This window comes from Lagopus muta, chromosome 2 (genome assembly GCF_023343835.1).
Source record: "Lagopus muta isolate bLagMut1 chromosome 2, bLagMut1 primary, whole genome shotgun sequence".
NCBI lineage: Eukaryota > Metazoa > Chordata > Aves > Galliformes > Phasianidae > Lagopus > Lagopus muta.
The window spans coordinates 25,450,662-25,467,741 of record NC_064434.1 but is presented as its reverse complement, the minus strand read 5'-3'; the positions used below and the strand labels follow the sequence as shown (position 1 = coordinate 25,467,741).

At 36.7% G+C, this 17,080-nt stretch overlaps 1 protein-coding gene across 1 annotated transcript in view; it reads left to right on the top strand.

The window, feature by feature from the left end:
- LOC125689991 (protein eyes shut homolog) overlaps positions 1-17,080 on the top strand; it is a 702,258-nt gene that overhangs the window by 653,899 nt on the left and 31,279 nt on the right. Inside the window, exons 38-39 of the mRNA XM_048937860.1 lie at positions 3,978-4,150; positions 14,702-14,884. Coding sequence (XP_048793817.1) covers positions 3,978-4,150; positions 14,702-14,884 — 356 coding nt within the window. The remainder of the gene's footprint in view (positions 1-3,977; positions 4,151-14,701; positions 14,885-17,080) is intronic.

Genomic DNA, 17,080 nt, shown 5'->3' with positions numbered 1-17,080 from the left:
TTCTAGCACTTTCTAGAGAGAGATTTTACAGCTCTTTACATGAAATGTAAGTCAAATTAAACTGGTAAAATATGATGCTCCTTTAAGTTTCCATTATTTTTTTTAATGGCATTGATAATACTTAATGGTAATAACTTGAAAATAAATGGAACCACATCTACTATTTATTCACTGAAGCAGCCTGGGAAGCACTTCCCTCCAATTTCTTTATCTTTGTGTCAGTTAGCAGTAAAAAGAACCTGTGTTGTTAAGCACAAAAACTACTGTAACAAGTAGTTTTTGAAATTCTCACCTTAGTGCTGTCATGATTACAGAACATTGAGTGCATTTCCTTCCAGACAGCCCTCTCACATGCAGCTACACAGATGGCAAGTACAGTGCTTTCAGAGGGGGTCACAGGACAGCTGAAGGCTCTGTGAGTAGTAGTATTCCCATTTTACAGATAGAGAATTCACAGGCCTATAGATTGTTCTGTGGAGAACCACACCATTGTATCACCATAATACAAGTAATGTCTGTGATACCTCGTACAAAGGTAATATTGTTTTCAAATAGATATTTAGTTTTAAAGTCAAAACTGTGGTTAAATGCTATTGTGACTGCATTATCACAGGTTGTGTATTTTTATAATCCTATTTCTTCTGAATTGTGCAACATAAGAAAAAAAATAGCTATCAAAAAAAACCAGTGTTGTCGTCCCAAAGGTGTCACTGATATGAAACTTTAATTTTATTAAATCTGGGCATTGATATCAAGTAATGACCAAAGTGGAAGAAGTTATGTTATTGAATTACTGGTATCATGTCACACAATGCAAGTGTTTCTTGATTTTCTTTCTAAGCTGAAGTCTAGTCCAAAAATCAAAATAAAATTTTCACATGGGAAATGTTAATGAAAAGTGTATACCTTACCATTTCAGAAGAGGACTGTAAAAAGATGGAAAAACAGTTCATCCTCTCTACACTTGTTTGTTCATATCCCATAAGGCTGGTGATGTGAGGTGATGGTGCCCTAGGAGTATTGTACCTGTCTCTTCTACTCAATTTCTACAGTATTTCTGTCTCTGCTCTCTTTTTCTCTTATTGTTTGTGACATTCCTGCTTCAAATGATGGTGGATGGTTGACTTTTTTTTATTTTATCTACTTCAGGACTTTGCCCTGCTTAAAATCTGTGACTTTTTTGGATACGTACTACATCATGGCAACTTAGTTTTTCTTTTTGATGGCTTATAAATCTGTATCTGTATTAACAGATAATGTATCTCAATAGGAGTAGATTTACAGGACAAACGGGGTAGTGCTGAGGACCCAGCATCCTCACTGCTCATCATTTCAAGCATCTTTAACTCACACTGGATCTGGTCTCACCCCATGAAATGGATGCCCGTTAGCAGCTGCAGTACCTGAGGTGTGAGACAGACTTTTGGTTTAGGCTCATCTGAAATTGAGTTCATGCACTCTCGAGGCCACTCTGTAATGTGAACTAGGGCATTTCAAATGGGCATGACAAGGAGGTTTGCTTCTAAATCATGCTCTGATTCTGAGCTGAAACACCAATATAGACGCTGAACACATTTCAGCAAAACATTCTAATTACATTTCCAATTTTGTAGGCTCAAAATTCTGGTATTTTCCACATTTTTTTCTGAGGAGCAATATGCACTTTCTTTAGCCCATATCTGCAATTATCAAAATACTTTTTCTCTGAGTCATTCACAGTACACAATGTAGGCAAAAAAATACTACTATTCCCATTTGCTGTCCCTTTTCATTCGCTTCATGCATTTATGAAAATTAGCAGGATACCGTGAAATTGTTAAACTCACTTGGGAAGAGAGAAGCTCCCTCGTCATTCAAGCATTTTTGTGCTCCTTCCAGCTGAAATTAACTCGGTAAAATATAGGAAACCTTATCCTTTTCATTACCAAGTACAGCAACAGACTGCTTTGAGAGAGAATAATAAGCCATTTGGGACTTTGTATTTCAGTATACTAATTACTGTGAATTGGTTGTAATATTTTTTTGCATGTGATTAACTATTATATTTTCAAGTTCTTGTGAGTTTGGAGAACTTTTCAAAGACCGTTTTCTTTGCCTCATTGGAATTCATCCTTCTTTGTTATTAGGGCATTATCATAACAACATTAGGACATTTCTCCTTTTTGTAAAAATAAATTTGTCACAATATTGTGAGTCATGTTATTTTTGGTCTGCTGTTACACTGAAAATAAGACCACAGAATGAATAGCCAATATTGATATATGTAGCTCAATAGAACAGTTGATGAAAATGGTTTATTAAAAGTCTGTATTTTGGTAGTCAGCAGCAATGATCTTTCTTCTCTTCTATTAAAAAAAAAAATACATATATATACATACACACACACACACACAAAAAAAAAAAAAAAAAAACAATTGCACATAGAAACTAATTTTAGAGAAGATCATCACTGTCAATTGTGGATTTCCAGGAAGAATTCAGTGTATTGTTGCTTTTTTAATTAACTTAACTGTGTAATGTTGACATTGAAACAGCAGAAAGCAGACTTTTCAGTGCTGCACAAACTAAGTCGACCCAGTATCTCATTTACATTCCTGTCCTGGTGTCTGCAGCAGATCTATAAATAGAATAGGCTACACATAGAAATTTATTATTGCAGCTGATAGCAATTTTCTTTTCCAAAGGTGTCTGGAGGCATTATTCATGAGATTCATTCTGGTAGACTTTCCAGCTGAGATTCTCTCTTCCCAGAACTGCGGGTGGTCAGTTTAGAAATATACCAATCAACTGCTATGCACAGGCTGTCAGAAGGTTTACTTATTTCCTTTTTAAAAAATGCAGCAGTTCTGTCTGCTCCAGATTATTTTCTTTAACCTGATTGCATGGATATTATAAGCTGTGGACACATTTTTTTAAAAATCACATTTATTTGACATTTCATCATTGAAATTCCTAATGATTATGCTATTATCAGGAAAAACATAATGGCTGTGGTTTAACATAGCTCACATCATTTCTTTTGCATTCATACCCACAGGCACATGTGACCTTATCAAGTATAAGGCAGACATGTTTCTGCTCAATGCAGAGGATATGTAGTAATCACATAAACTGACCTATCTGGCTGTCCTCTGATTTCAGATATAAAACAGGGAGGGAATAAAATAAAGCCTTTAATGAAATTACATTTATAGCAAGTGGTAGATAGGAATGCCTTACAATCCTGGTTTTCCTATCTGATTTTTTGTTTTGGACCATATTTGCCCTTTTCCTGTCTTTGTACACTAGAGATTTAATTACTGAAAACAGAATATGCGCATTCTTACCCTTGGGACTGATTACAGTTTATTTTCTTCCTTGTCTATTCTAATACTTTTTCCGTATTTGAGAGCACAGGTATACAAAAGCAAAGATATTACCTCTTTACTCTGGTTCAATTCCAGTAGTGGAATAGTGGAATATATATCCACTGTAAGTATTCATATTTCAGCTTTCCTTTACATTCTGTTGTATTGTCAAGAGCTATAGGTAATGCTTGAATGTACAAATGATGCTTCCATTTGCAAAGTAAACTGGAACCTTTATGTTTTTGTTCTTTCTTCCTTTCCTTTTTTTGAGACATGATAGAAGAGCTATTTTTCTGTAGCTTTTATTTCAACCTTTAATAAAAGGAGCAGTACAATTTGCTATTGCGGCACATCATAAAAGCCACATATTTTACCAAGAAAGATGAATTGAAATATAAAATTAAACAAAAAATAATTTGTCAACTAGTGTGACACAGAAAACATTCTGGCATCTCTAGTGCCATATACATAAACAAACAAGCAAATAAAAGTTAGGAGAGTGAAACCAAAGCAATGTATTACAAGCACAAGTCAAACATCACTGGTTTCCTGTGAGAATAAAACCCACTCTGTGGGTTGTGTGTCTTGATACTTATACATCTTGTTTTGTTTTGTTTTTAACTTTGCCAGTGATGCAGAAAATTGGTTTTGTGAATGCCCTAAACTCTACTCAGGAAGACTGTGCCAGTTCATGACTTGTGATGAAAGTCCTTGTGGAAATGGTGCTACATGTTTTCCGAAGTCCAGGCAAGACGTTGTTTGTCTTTGTCCACATGGAAGATCTGGCATCCTCTGCAATGATGGTAAGAATGATACTCTTTAGTGTGCATTAGTCATATTTTCTATCATTCGTGGAAGCTGTGGCAAGAGACAAGTCATGGAATCTCAGAATTGCAGGGGATAGGACCTCAGGAGATCATTGAGTACAATTTCTTCGCCAAAGCAGGTACCCTACAATATGTTGCATAGGTAGGCGTCCAGACAGGTCTTGAATATGTCCATAGGAGGAGACTCCACAGCCACTCTGGGCAACTTGTTCCATTGCTCTCAAAATCAAATGTTTTGAAGGCAAAACACTGTAAGTGACCACTTCGACAACCTCCTCAATTTTGCTATTGCCTGTAAACACAGCACAACCCAAAGTGCAGTCCCAAGCAAAGAACATCTGAATTGAGCACTCTCTCTTCATGTTGTTTTACAAAGGCATCATCCAGAGAGACAAAAAGATCAGAGAAGCTGAGAGTAGACAAGCCAGGAAATACTAGGTAGTGGCTGATGTTTCAGTAATTTACCTTAAGAGAAGCTGACAAAGATATATGAGTGAAGTATTCCTTTGGAGAAAACATTTTCTCCTGTAGTTTGACTTTTGCTGTACTTAGGGAATTGTGACATTTTGTACATGAAAGAAGTGTGTAAAAAGTACTTTCTGGATTGTAGAAATACTGCCAGATGCTAAAATTTGATTAATTCCTTGGATCAAAAAAGAAAAACAGATTAAATGTAACCAAGTGCTTGCTATGAAATAGGAGACAGGAAGAAGAAAAACTATTAAAGATAAGCAAATAAGTCATCTGACTATTATCAAATGAAGGTTTTTTATTTATTTCGTATTTATTATAATGATTGTTTTAGGTCAGAATTTCTTGTGTATTAACATCCAAGGTATTCTTTTCCCTGACACTGAATGAAGCAACAAGAAATGGCAGAAAAATCTGCATATAGAAAATAATAGCTGATTCTGAGATGATTCAGCAGTACATTTGAATTTCCTTTCAAAATTAATACTTTTATGTAAAATAGTGTTCAGGTCAGATCAAAGGGCAACACTGTCTTTTTCTTTTTACCATAAACATTTACCTCATTTAAAATTTATATAAGAAGAAATTTCCAATAATAAATTACTGAACGTGCTTACGTTGTCATGAAACTGCCTATTAAAACTTTAAAACCCTCTTTCTTTGCTGACAGCAAGTTCAGAGCCTACCATCCTATATGTCAGGCTAGGAATGTTTCTGTCATCTACCTCATTTTACACCTGTCTACACTGAATATCATCTCGTGCTTTTTTCCCATAGTCCTTCAGCAAGGCTTTTCCACAGCTCTCTGTAGTCAGACGCCTCTAGTCTAAAGTGAGAGGAAGAACACAGATTCATGAGTTTCTCTGGACTACAAACCTGAAGGATGTGAAAGCATAGGATGGATTTTTATTTAGGATGGATATTTATTCAGGTGGAACTTTTTATTTTTATTTTTATTTTTATTAAGTGTTTTTTATTAATTTTATTAAGTGGATTTTTATTAAATCCACTTAATAATTTTTATTTTTTATTAAGTGGAAAGGGAAAACTCTCTCTGAATCATTACTGTAAGAAAAATGGGGAAGAAAAAACAAGCCGATAGAACAGTGTCCATCTATCAGGGTCTTAAAGACCATTATGTGAAAAATTATTGAAATATGGAAAGGCCTTCTATTGAATTTGTGTCTTAAGAGTTTAGAAGTGAGCACAGGTAGAAATCTTGTTAAGCTAAACGTTACTCTGAAAGTTAAAATGAGCTGCGAAAGATCTTTTTATCACATAAGCTAAACCTGAACAAAGAGGTAAGAAACAGTACCACAATGCAGTGCATGCTGCGTGCAGCCTTATGGATAGCCCTGGCAGCCAAAGATGTACATTTGTTTTTGCAACTGAAGATAATGATAGATTGCCTAATTACAGTGGTAGAACAATTTAAATTGTGTTAGAAGCCAATTTTAATTGTTCAAGAAAATGAGTGGCCCAGATAATACATTTATTAGAAAGAAATGGTCCATAAAACTTAAAAGGCTAGGAGCATGTATTTTTAATGAATCTTCTTCTGTTCAAGAGACAGAAATAACACTGTTTCTCCTGTGAAGATTAGTAACCAAGTGCATGCTACATGCTGCTTTTTGTCTGAAACACAGAAGCCTTTTTCTCCCAACTATTTATCAAGTAATTGATTGTCCTCATCAGCAAAAATGTGCAAACCTTAGAGTGACTGTTTGTTAAAATGAATATAACAAATGTACCAAATAGAACTGCAGATTCTTTACCAACACTGCTGCTCCTACAGGTTATTTACAAAAGACAAAGTAAAAGTAACTCGAGTTGTAGACAGAAACACAGATGAGCCTTCTGCTTGCCCATGTTAGAGATCAAAATACCATCAGTTATGAGTTTAAAGACACAGTAAGAACAATATCCAACTTTACAAATATATAGGAGTAAGCTATGATAAAGCTGTGTCACTATTAGAGAGGGGAAAAAAAATTGGCAGGGGTGAAAAATGTGACAATTTGTGGGATATGCACAGCATTCTAGAAGTGAGAAACAACAAATGATAAACATGGCAGAAACTTATAGACAGACAATAACTTAAATGTAATATGGAAAAAGAAGACTAGTTTCTGGAACAAACAAGGATTTTCCTTCAGCTTCTGAAACAGGTGAAGCATGCTGCAATCTAGTCACACTAGGAGCAATTGCTTTGTGTTTATTTTGGTTACATTATTCTTGTTCAGACTTCAAATAAAGGTTACTTAGGGCCACAGAGATAACAAAAGGCCTGAAGCACCTCTGTTATGAGGAAAGCCTGAGTGAACTGAGTCTGTTCAGCCTTGAGAAAAGAACTAATGATCTTATTAATGTGTATAGATACCTTGAGTGTGGGTGTCAAAGGGACATGGCCAATCTCTTTTCAGCTATCTGTGGGGTCAGGACAAGGGGAAATGGCCATAAACTAGTGGATAGGAAGTTCTGTACCAGTGTGCAAAGGAACTTCTTCACAGTGAGGGTGAGGGAGCACTGGAACATGCTGCCCAGGGAGGTTGTGGATTCTCCTTCTCTGGAGATATTCAAGACACATCTGGACACGTACCTGTGCAGCCTGCTGTAGGGGACCTGCTTTGCAGGAGGGCTGGATGTCCCTTCCAACCCCTACCATTCTGTGACTCTGAGATTCCTTAAAACATTTTCATTTTTCTGTATATATAAGTAGTAATTATCTATTGCTACACATCTTTTCTTGATTTTTCACTGTATGACCATGTTACTATGACTGTAATTTGACCATTGTATGTGGATCTCTCTCCCATGAAGCTACATAGCTATATGTAATGGGTCAGCATGAGGGGGTGAAAATATGGGAAAACATGAATTCTAAATTGCAATTACTTTAAGTCATTCTAATGTAAGCTGAACAAGCAAGGGACCTCAGCTGCTCCTCATATATCTTTTCCTCAAGGTCCTTCAGCATCTTTGTAGGGTCACCTTCTGAAGATTTTATGTCCTTCTTATCTTACGGTGCCCACACACCTGCAGACAGTGCTCAAGTTGAGTCCAGCAAGCAGAGAAGTGGGACAGCCAGTTGTAGATGAGCTTTTAGCAGCTAGCAAGGGATTCTTGGTTTGCACAAGAGAAAGAAAAGCCCACATTAAACAAATTTGCACCTGAAAGAAGAGCACAGCCACTTAGAAAAGTGAAAACTAGAATATATTTAGCCCTGTACGTCATCAATATAAAATAATTTGGATCAGAGACCATGTCTTGAGTGACTTGACTCAGACTCTGAAGTGACTGATGTTTTTGAAGATGTACTTCAAGGAATCCAGAGCATTTAAACTGAATCCAGTTATTGAGCTGTGCCTTTTCAGCTGTTTTATGTTAAAAGATTGAAGATTCAAGGCCTCGTCTGATAAATTTTCTTTCACATTTAATTTAGTAAAAATTGGCTTGTACTATGTTTCTTGTGGATTATAAATGAAAGTGCCTGTACCCCCTCCTCCAGTAGTTAGGATCATGGTGGTGAATGAAAATGTTTACAAATGGCACCATTTCAGACCAAATGAACACATATTCTTCAATAGTGCTATGAGGTTGCTTTTTCCTGCATAGTGATTTTTAAATTACCACCTAGATATTTTTTTGTCTACTTTTAAAAGTTGGTGAGGAAAATACATCAGCAGTTTACTATGGAGACACATGAGGATCAGGTTAGAACAGGAATTGCTTGCCACCTGGAGAGATTTATCATTTCATAAGATCTCGATTTTAAATAAAAAATTAGAATCATAGAATCATAGAATTGCTCAGCTTTGAAAAGACCTTAAAGATCATCAAGACCAACAGCATCCATTGTAGTGCTTCCTCCACCCAAAGGTGATGCTTGAGTTCAAATACATTCAAATCACCATACTTCAACTTTTAAGATTAAGAATTATAACCAAAAAAAAAAAAAAAAAAAAAAAAAAGCTTACAAAAAACATGAAGTACAAATGGTTTATTCACCAGGAATGGATATGAATATCTGGAGTTCTCAACTGTTGATACAGAGATTTATGTATTACACAATAAATTGGGACTTTCTGGGAAGATCTTGGTTATAATATGGAGAATATTTCATGCTGCAAGAGTAAAAGGCATGCAGTTTGTTAACAAAGGTAAATTTAAAAGAAAGAAAAGCATCTCAAAGGAATGTGCATTACAAAAATGAGTAATTGTATAAACTGCAGTCTTTTAGATCAAGCTACTGTGTTTATTTTAGTTTCACTGTGTAAAGATGCAGATGTGACAAGATAAAATAGAATCCTAACTGTGGCATTGCATTTCATAGAACACATATCAAAGAGGGCTGTCCCCAGCATGCATTCACAGCAATCTGTGAAAAAAGTCCATTGAAACACATTTCTGAGCAACCTTTATGGTAATCTTTGCCAGTCCGAAGGGTCCAGCGTGTATAGAATGCATTCCCCCGTGTATAAAATTCATTTCAAAGTGCTGAAGTGGGAGTAGTCTCTTGCTGCAAACTCGGTGGTGTGAAAATCAGCCTGCAAGTGAAATGTTCTCTGCAGCTATGTTTGTCACACAATGTCACCTTCAGAGTGTTCAGGTCTGCAGACTAAATTGTGCAGTTCAGTGACAGTAGATGCCCAAGGGGATTTTCCTCATATAAAAAAATAAAATCAAACCACATTATGAGGCTTTTGGTTAGTGATAGGATAGGGGGATGCTGATCAAACTTGCATTTCTTCCTACCCAAGAGAATTTATTTTGAGTCATTTGCATTTATCTGAGTTTTAATTTCTTTCTTCCTTTCTCTCCAAATGAGATATGTCATAAAAATTGTAAAAAACAAACATGCAAACCAACACACATGTACACACACAACGTCACTGCAGCATTACCAGTTTTGCAGATTTGTACTTTCATCCTTGAGCAGTGAAATCAGTTTTATTATATCAAATCTCACTTAAAGTTACTAGTCCATATGATTACAGAAAATAAGCTAAGCTAACGGGGCCCAAGGGCTCCGTAAGGATACCACAGAACTATACCACCAATTCCACAAGACAAAGAAGATATCTGAGACCTTTTTCTTCGGGGGGAATCATGCACTTGAATTAGGCATTATGAAGACCCCTCCTGTACTCGCCTTCCAGACATCACGGGTCTGTCCTTGAGCTCCACTTGGCACAGCACCTTCCTGCAGTTCAATCCCCACCCTCCCTCTTTTAACTTTTCCTCCTTGCACTTCCCATAGCTTCTGGTGAGGAAGGTGTGCTGACTATTAAAGAAAACAGCTTTTGTGTAGAACTAGCAAAGCATGTCAACTAAACACCAGCTTATCTCCCTCATCTTGCCTCTCCTTCCCAGATTATGCTGGTATCTGTTGCTTGCCTGTACAGCAGGCTTTCACTCTCATTGCCACTGTTGGCGTCTGGATAGCTCCCATCCTCCCCATCCCTCTGCACAAAGGACAGGGGAATTGTAGCAGAAAGTTCTTCCTTCACCTTCCAGCCAGCAGTCCCTTTTCTAATATCCCATGATGTCCTGCAGTGCACAGAGAGAGACTTCTGCCAGAACCCCATGCCAGCAAAATGATATTTAAATCTGTGAATATATAATAAATTGTAGAAATGCATTTGCTTTCTTAAGCCAGTTTCTTCCATCAGGAACTTATGTTGTCACTTGAACATCTACTCTTGCTGCCTCCATGATGAGTAAGAAAAGGATCTAATTTTAAAATATTTTTTGTACACTCAGCAAAGAAAATATTTTTCACTCTCTTCATCCACTAGAGTAAGCTCTGGTTTATTGAAAGCTGTACTGCAAGCCAGCAAGAGGAATAGTGGCTGCAGAATTTCATGATGACAAAAGACACTTTTATGAGGACGTTTTTATAGATTGGAAGACTGGAAAATATGCTTGCCAGCAGTTTCCATTCCCCTTTTCAATACTCCCTTCTCAAATATGTGAGTTGGTATTTAGGAGAATTGATTAGAACTCATCCCAAATGTATATGGCTGCTCATCCTGGAGCCAGGCACTGGGTTGGTAACTGCTCACAGTTAGTCAATTTCAACATAAAGCACTGGGTTATCTGATTGCAATTATATAGCCTAAAGTCTTCAACTCTTTTTAGCCTATTGATTTGTCTTGTTTTTTACAATGAATTATAAAACTGTAGTCCAGGATGTATTGACAGTGAATGTTGAAAGGAGCATTTATTTTAACTTACAACAAGAAAATTCAAAGATAATGAAACCATTATTCTCTTTCTTGTCACTTTATTCTCTTTGTTAAGATTTTTTTCAAACTGTAAGTGTTGTGGGGTTTTTTTATCTCCCATTTTTATATTCACATCTGCTAGGATGTACAGTCTGAGGGAAGTAGGCAGCCAGCTACATTAATATATTTATATAATGGGATAATTTGTCATTATTTGTTTGTGAGGCAATGGAACATACCATGCCTTATTACAGGTACTTTATTACCTGTTCAGTAGTGAAAATGCGGAAGAGAACAATGGTAAATGATGTAGGACTGACAGACACACAGGATAAGATCAAGGACAGAAAGTTGATAAAAGGCTTCAAGTACTCTGTCAGGCACAGTTAACTTGGAGTAATCTTGCTTGATACAAATTTACCAATCACTGTATTTTTCAAAGTTGATTTATTGTGGATTTTTTTTCTTTTTGCACTTTAAAGTTAAAATATGTGAGGCAAACTAGTCTTGTTTTAATTTCAGGCTAATGAAGGTTATTGTATGAAAGATATCTCTAAGACCAAACATTTTACATTTACTGTAACCTTTCATTTTTTCATGATTGGTTGAAGGCCTGGCGATGCATAATACTCAATGAAGAGAAGAATCATGTTTTAAAATGTGGTATAAAATCAGTTTTAAAAGACCAGAAAGATACACAATATGGAAGAAATATCACCTGATGATTTAGATAGATTAGATCAGTGAAAAATAAAAGCTTTTGCCTCGGGATTAATTATGAAATCTGAATACATTTTGCTCCCCAGAGGTCGTTGTAGGGAGGACTGTTTAGGAACACTTGCTGTGTTTACCTGCCTGCTAAAGATAGTCCGGTTAATTAGATGCTGCATCTCACTTTTAGTAGGTGTCAGAAACTCCTTCAACACTGTGCAGTACACTGTGAAGAGCTAAATATGCCTGTGAGTCTACTGTTGCTCAGTGTGATATTTTTGCATTTGGTGACCATGCTGTACCTAAGTACTGCTCTACTCAGTGTTAAGCACCATTTCAGGTAGCATCTGAGCACTGCGTATACTCAAGAGAGAGCCCAGGGGGAATAAGGATGGGTGTGACAGCTGGCTGACAAGTGCAGATGGCACTTCCACAAGTGAACAATAAAGCAGCCCTAATAGGGAATTTGAAACTCTTCAAATCTCTCAAATCTGGAGAAGAAGCCATGCCCCACTTCCTGCTGGCCTTCCCGCTAACCTGGATTACGTACATCTGCAGGCCCAGACACTACATTTAGCCCCATATTAGTGAATTATTGGATTTACTGTCACTGTAACTTGGGCAATTGTTCTACTAATTTTTATTTGTTGCTATGCTGTTTTTCTGAGGTGAATCATTTATCCCAAAAGCCATTGGTCAGTGGTATCTTCAATATCCTGAACCTATTGGACAACAGGGGTGCCTCAAGCACTTACAGTGCTGGATGTTATATAAAGTACTTCATGGACCCAGAACATCAATGATTAGACTCAAAACTCAACCAAAAGATCATAATGGGTTAAATGTAGATGTTCACATAGTCAAAGATGGAAATTAAGAAAACTGCGTCTTGTCAGGAGTTTTGACAGGAGTTGTGCTCAGGTATTCAGGAGTAGGAAAATGAGAAACTGAGTTTGCCAGGAACGCTTAGTGACTGCTCTAGCCTGAAGTTGAGACTTCTGTACTCAATTCTTCAGCCCATTTCTGGCTTTGTGGCTCTGAACAATTAATTTAGTTTCTGGGTGTCCTACAATTCCCAGTCTTAAAGACAAGAAAAAAAGAAAAAAGTGTTTTCTTTATTTCACGGAGGATTATTTCAGAATTTCTGAATCATTCAGTTTTTATGGCAATAGAGAACAAAGGACATTCAGATCATTATTAGGTTGTTGCAGGATACACACAAGGTAGGCTTCGTGCCACATAATTTTAGAAATCTATAATTCTCCCCTCTGACTTACCATTCAAGGCTGCTTTTTTATTTGGGGGGGTCAAATAAACATTTTAAAATATTGTTCAGTTGACTTACATAAGTGTTTTAGATTAAGAAAACTCTATCCTAAATGTTCTTTGTATTTTCACTGGTGTAAGATATAACCTGGGATAGTCAGCTGTTATGTAAACGTCTACCTGAGATGCCCTCCAGTGGTCAGATGACTGCCACCAATTCTATTTGTGCAAATTGCTTTCAATTAGAAAGCTAATGATCTAGATGTGTCTTTCCTATAGTAAATCAGAATGAAACGGAATGGAATGGGATGGAATAGAAGGAAGGGGAAGGGGAAGGGGAAAAGGGAAGGGGAAAAGGGAAGGGGAAGGGGAAGGGAAAGGGGAAGAGGAAAGGGAAAGGGAAAGGGAAAGGGAAAGGGAAAGGGAAAGGGAAAGGGAAAGGGAAAGGGAAAGGGAAAGGGAAAGGGAAAGGGAAAGGGAAAGGGAAAGGGAAAGGGAAAGGGAAGAAGAGAAAAGGGAAGAAAAGGGAAGAAGAGAAAGACAAGGCTTCTTATTAAAGGAGCTGTCTATCTGTCATAGTTAGCTGAGAAACTAAAGCAGATGCAAAATGTGAGCCTTCTGTAGGCACGTTGAGGTAGTCTGAGGGAATGCTAGTGGACTGCAGCCAATACCAAATTTAAATATGGGAGTTGTATTTCTCCTCCAATCCACATTACTCATAAAGGTCTAAGACCTGAGGTTACATTCAAGCAGACTGTGTGGAGAGGAACAAACTCTATGCCAGTTTTCATGTAATTAGGAGAAACCAACCACTTCGTGTGGAAATTTCCTGGCTCCTGTTTAAAATCACAGAAGGCATAATGTGCCACATCTGAAGTAGTGCTTAATAGATGGGACAGTACACAGTGTACTGCTGAGGACCTGAAGTTTGTGCCATGAACAGTTTCTCACAGGCTTATGTCTGTACCTTTTGTCAGGTTCAGATAATAATGTGTTCAGTGTCAATATGGCAAATTTCCCAGGTTGAAAATTTGAAAAGATATTCCTCAGAGTAAAGATGGTGTTATAATTTGCATGATTACAATTGATTGTTTCTTTCATTTATTTCAGGCCAGGTGTTTAAAGGTATTTATATTAATGCTACTTTCTTCACTTGGTTAATGCCTAACAGAAAATAATTTTTTTAAATCAAATTGAACCTAAATAGTGTTTTTAAAAAAGATAAATAACTTGCCAGTACTGTAAATTAGACATTTCTATAAACTTGATTCCTGGATATTTAATTTATGAAATCATAGGATGAATTAAAGTTGGAAAAGACCACTAAGACCATCTAGTCCAACCACCAATTCAAATGGTACAGCAAATAATGTGGAACAATGTAATTCATGTAAGTCCTGTTTGTTGTGCTGCAAATTCATCATTTCATGATATGTTTTTCCCTACCTATGAAGAATTACTGTTCTTTAACCTCTTCAGCACAACCCTGCTGACTTTCACTTGGAGATGCATAATAATGGCTTTACTTTTAGGAGGAGAATTTGTTTGTGAGTTTTCTTTTGTCTGTATGACCTCTCAGTAAATATTGCAGTGTACTTTTATTTATAACAATGCCACATAGAGACCAGGAGATGGCAGTAGTTGCTAATAATTACATTGTAAAGAAAGCTTGTTTATAAAATTACAGGAAAGGACAAATTAGGTGTACACATATGTAAAACACTGCAGAATAACTTTTTTGTGTGTGTTATTTACTTACTTTTAAATTTTAAAGCAAACTATTAAATGCAAATTTCAAATACACGTTAAAGAATTTGCTCTAACGCTGATTTTTTATTTTTTTTTAATGTAGTTATTAATATTACCCAGCCTAGTTTCAGTGGCACAGATGTCTTTGGATATACTTCATTCCTAGCTTACGCTACAATCCCAAATATCACCTTCTACTATGAATTCCACTTAAAATTTCAGTTGTTAAACCACCACTCAGCTTTACAAGACAACTTGATATTTTTCACTGGACAGAAGGGCCAAGGTAAGATTTTTTATTATGGTGTATTGCAGACTTTAAAATATTCCCCATACAAGTAGGGTGATACAACATCTTTAGGAAGGAGATAATCTCTTCAATACTTACTTTCAGAAAGTGCAAAGTAAGCAATCAGACTGTAGAAATGTTTGGTTTTTTTCCATAAAGAAGTATAACCATTAAAATTAAACACTAGAAACTAGTAATCTGATGCTTGAGGTAGCAGATTTCTGAAGAAAATATATGAAAACAAAATTCTTTTTTCAGTCATCAGCATGAATTTCAAGATTGATTGCACTTATTTGGACATCAGTTTTGGAAGATGCTGCCTCAAATCTCCTTATACTGATACTTACTGTAATGGAAAGTCAGTTCAGCTATCCAGCATGTCACAGACACCCTGTCATTTCTTCTTCCTGTGTCCTCAAACAACTTGCCACAGAGGCATCCATGAATTGCTACTGCTGTCACAGAGGCTGCACTTCCATGGCCCACAAGAATGGCATACACCCCAGGGGCAGCCAGGATTGGATTCTGTGTTCTTTGTGTAAAATACTAACCCTTAACTCTGATGTCACTCAGTGCAAGTTAACTCAATATAATTATATTGCTACAACTGTGTATGTGTAGGAAAGTATTCCACTTGGTCTGAATAGCACAGTTGAGAAGCATGTTATATAAATCTGCTTACAATATCTGCACTGAGTTTTTAACAGTGCTTTACGTATCTGTGAATGTAGAATGCTGGCACAGTTTCAGAGATGAATGAGGTACATTATGATACTCATGTCTTGTCCATTTTAGCACTACTGACAACATGGGATCCACTACACTGATGAATGTTGAGAAAAAATTAGTGAAATGTTATTGCAAACATACAGCACTCAGGGTAGAAACTTCTATCATTTATAGATCATAGAAAGTATTTTACTTATTTATACCATACTTGTTCATGCAATTAGAATATGAGCTGGCTTTTATATTTAGAGCTGTGAGATAGGATTTTGGATGGTAGAAATTTTGTCTGTCATTTTCAGCTAGTCAATTAGAAACTGTGCATGGACTTGTCACTGCGAAACCATTTTCATATTGTCATTCAGAAAGCAGTTTTCAGAAATCAGTGTTCCCATCACTAAGTTTTAGTAATAGTCACAGAGTCATATAATAATTTGGGTTGGAAGGAATCTTTAAGGTCATCCACTTCCAACCCCCCCTGCTATAGGCAGAGACACTTCCCACTAGACCTGATTGCCCAAAGCCTCATACAGCCACAGTGTGGAGGCATCCACAGCCTCTCTGGGTAACCTGTTCCAATGTCTCATCACCCTCACAGTGGTGGGGGTAACAAATAATAATTAGCTCTTCTGTAATACAAACACAAGCAAATGCTTAGAACATTCCTTTCAATGACAAAAACCAACCACAGAATTTACGAACATTTCTGCAACCTTGGAAGCTGAATTTCAGACTGTTGGTAAAGAAATTGTAGGAAGCAACCAAATAAAGACCAATTTATCTACTATCTTTGCTGAGGTTAGAAAAAAAGTCAAATATAAAATAAACACCATTGGTGTTGAAAAATAACCTGTATTTCTTTTTCAGCTGCAAAAATCAAAGCAGAATGCAGAACATTTGTTTTAATATGAATAATATAGATCCAAAAAATTGACTGTTTATTTGCACCAAAATCTATTTCAGAAAGGCTTGCCTGCAAGTCATACCCTGTAGTGTCAAAGTTATAGTGAGCATTGTTCTTGCAGCCATATTTAGCTAAGCTGAAAATTAAAACAAATTCTTAGTGGATCTTCCATGGTGTCATTTTTATTAACCAGAATACTACATTCTGAGATTATTATGTAGTCGTCAGGTGAAAACTTGGCTTATTACCATCAGCATCTAATTTTTTTCATGAACAATGCCAGCCATGTCTAACGTCTTCTTCCTCTTACCTCCACAAAGCCAAAAGTCTTGTTCTACTATCTCACTTCATACTGAACTTCTCACAGTTCTCAGACTAACAGTCCTCTGGATTTCTCCTTCTCCTAGTGTATACATCTCCTTCATCATTTCTCAGATCTGTAGCTTAACACTGGCTTGCATCCCTTGTGAGAAGGAGGCAGGGCTACCTCCCACCCCAGTTCACCCCTTGGTGCTGGGAGGGAAAGAATCTGGAGCGAGGCAGTGAAGCTGAGCCTGGCAAAA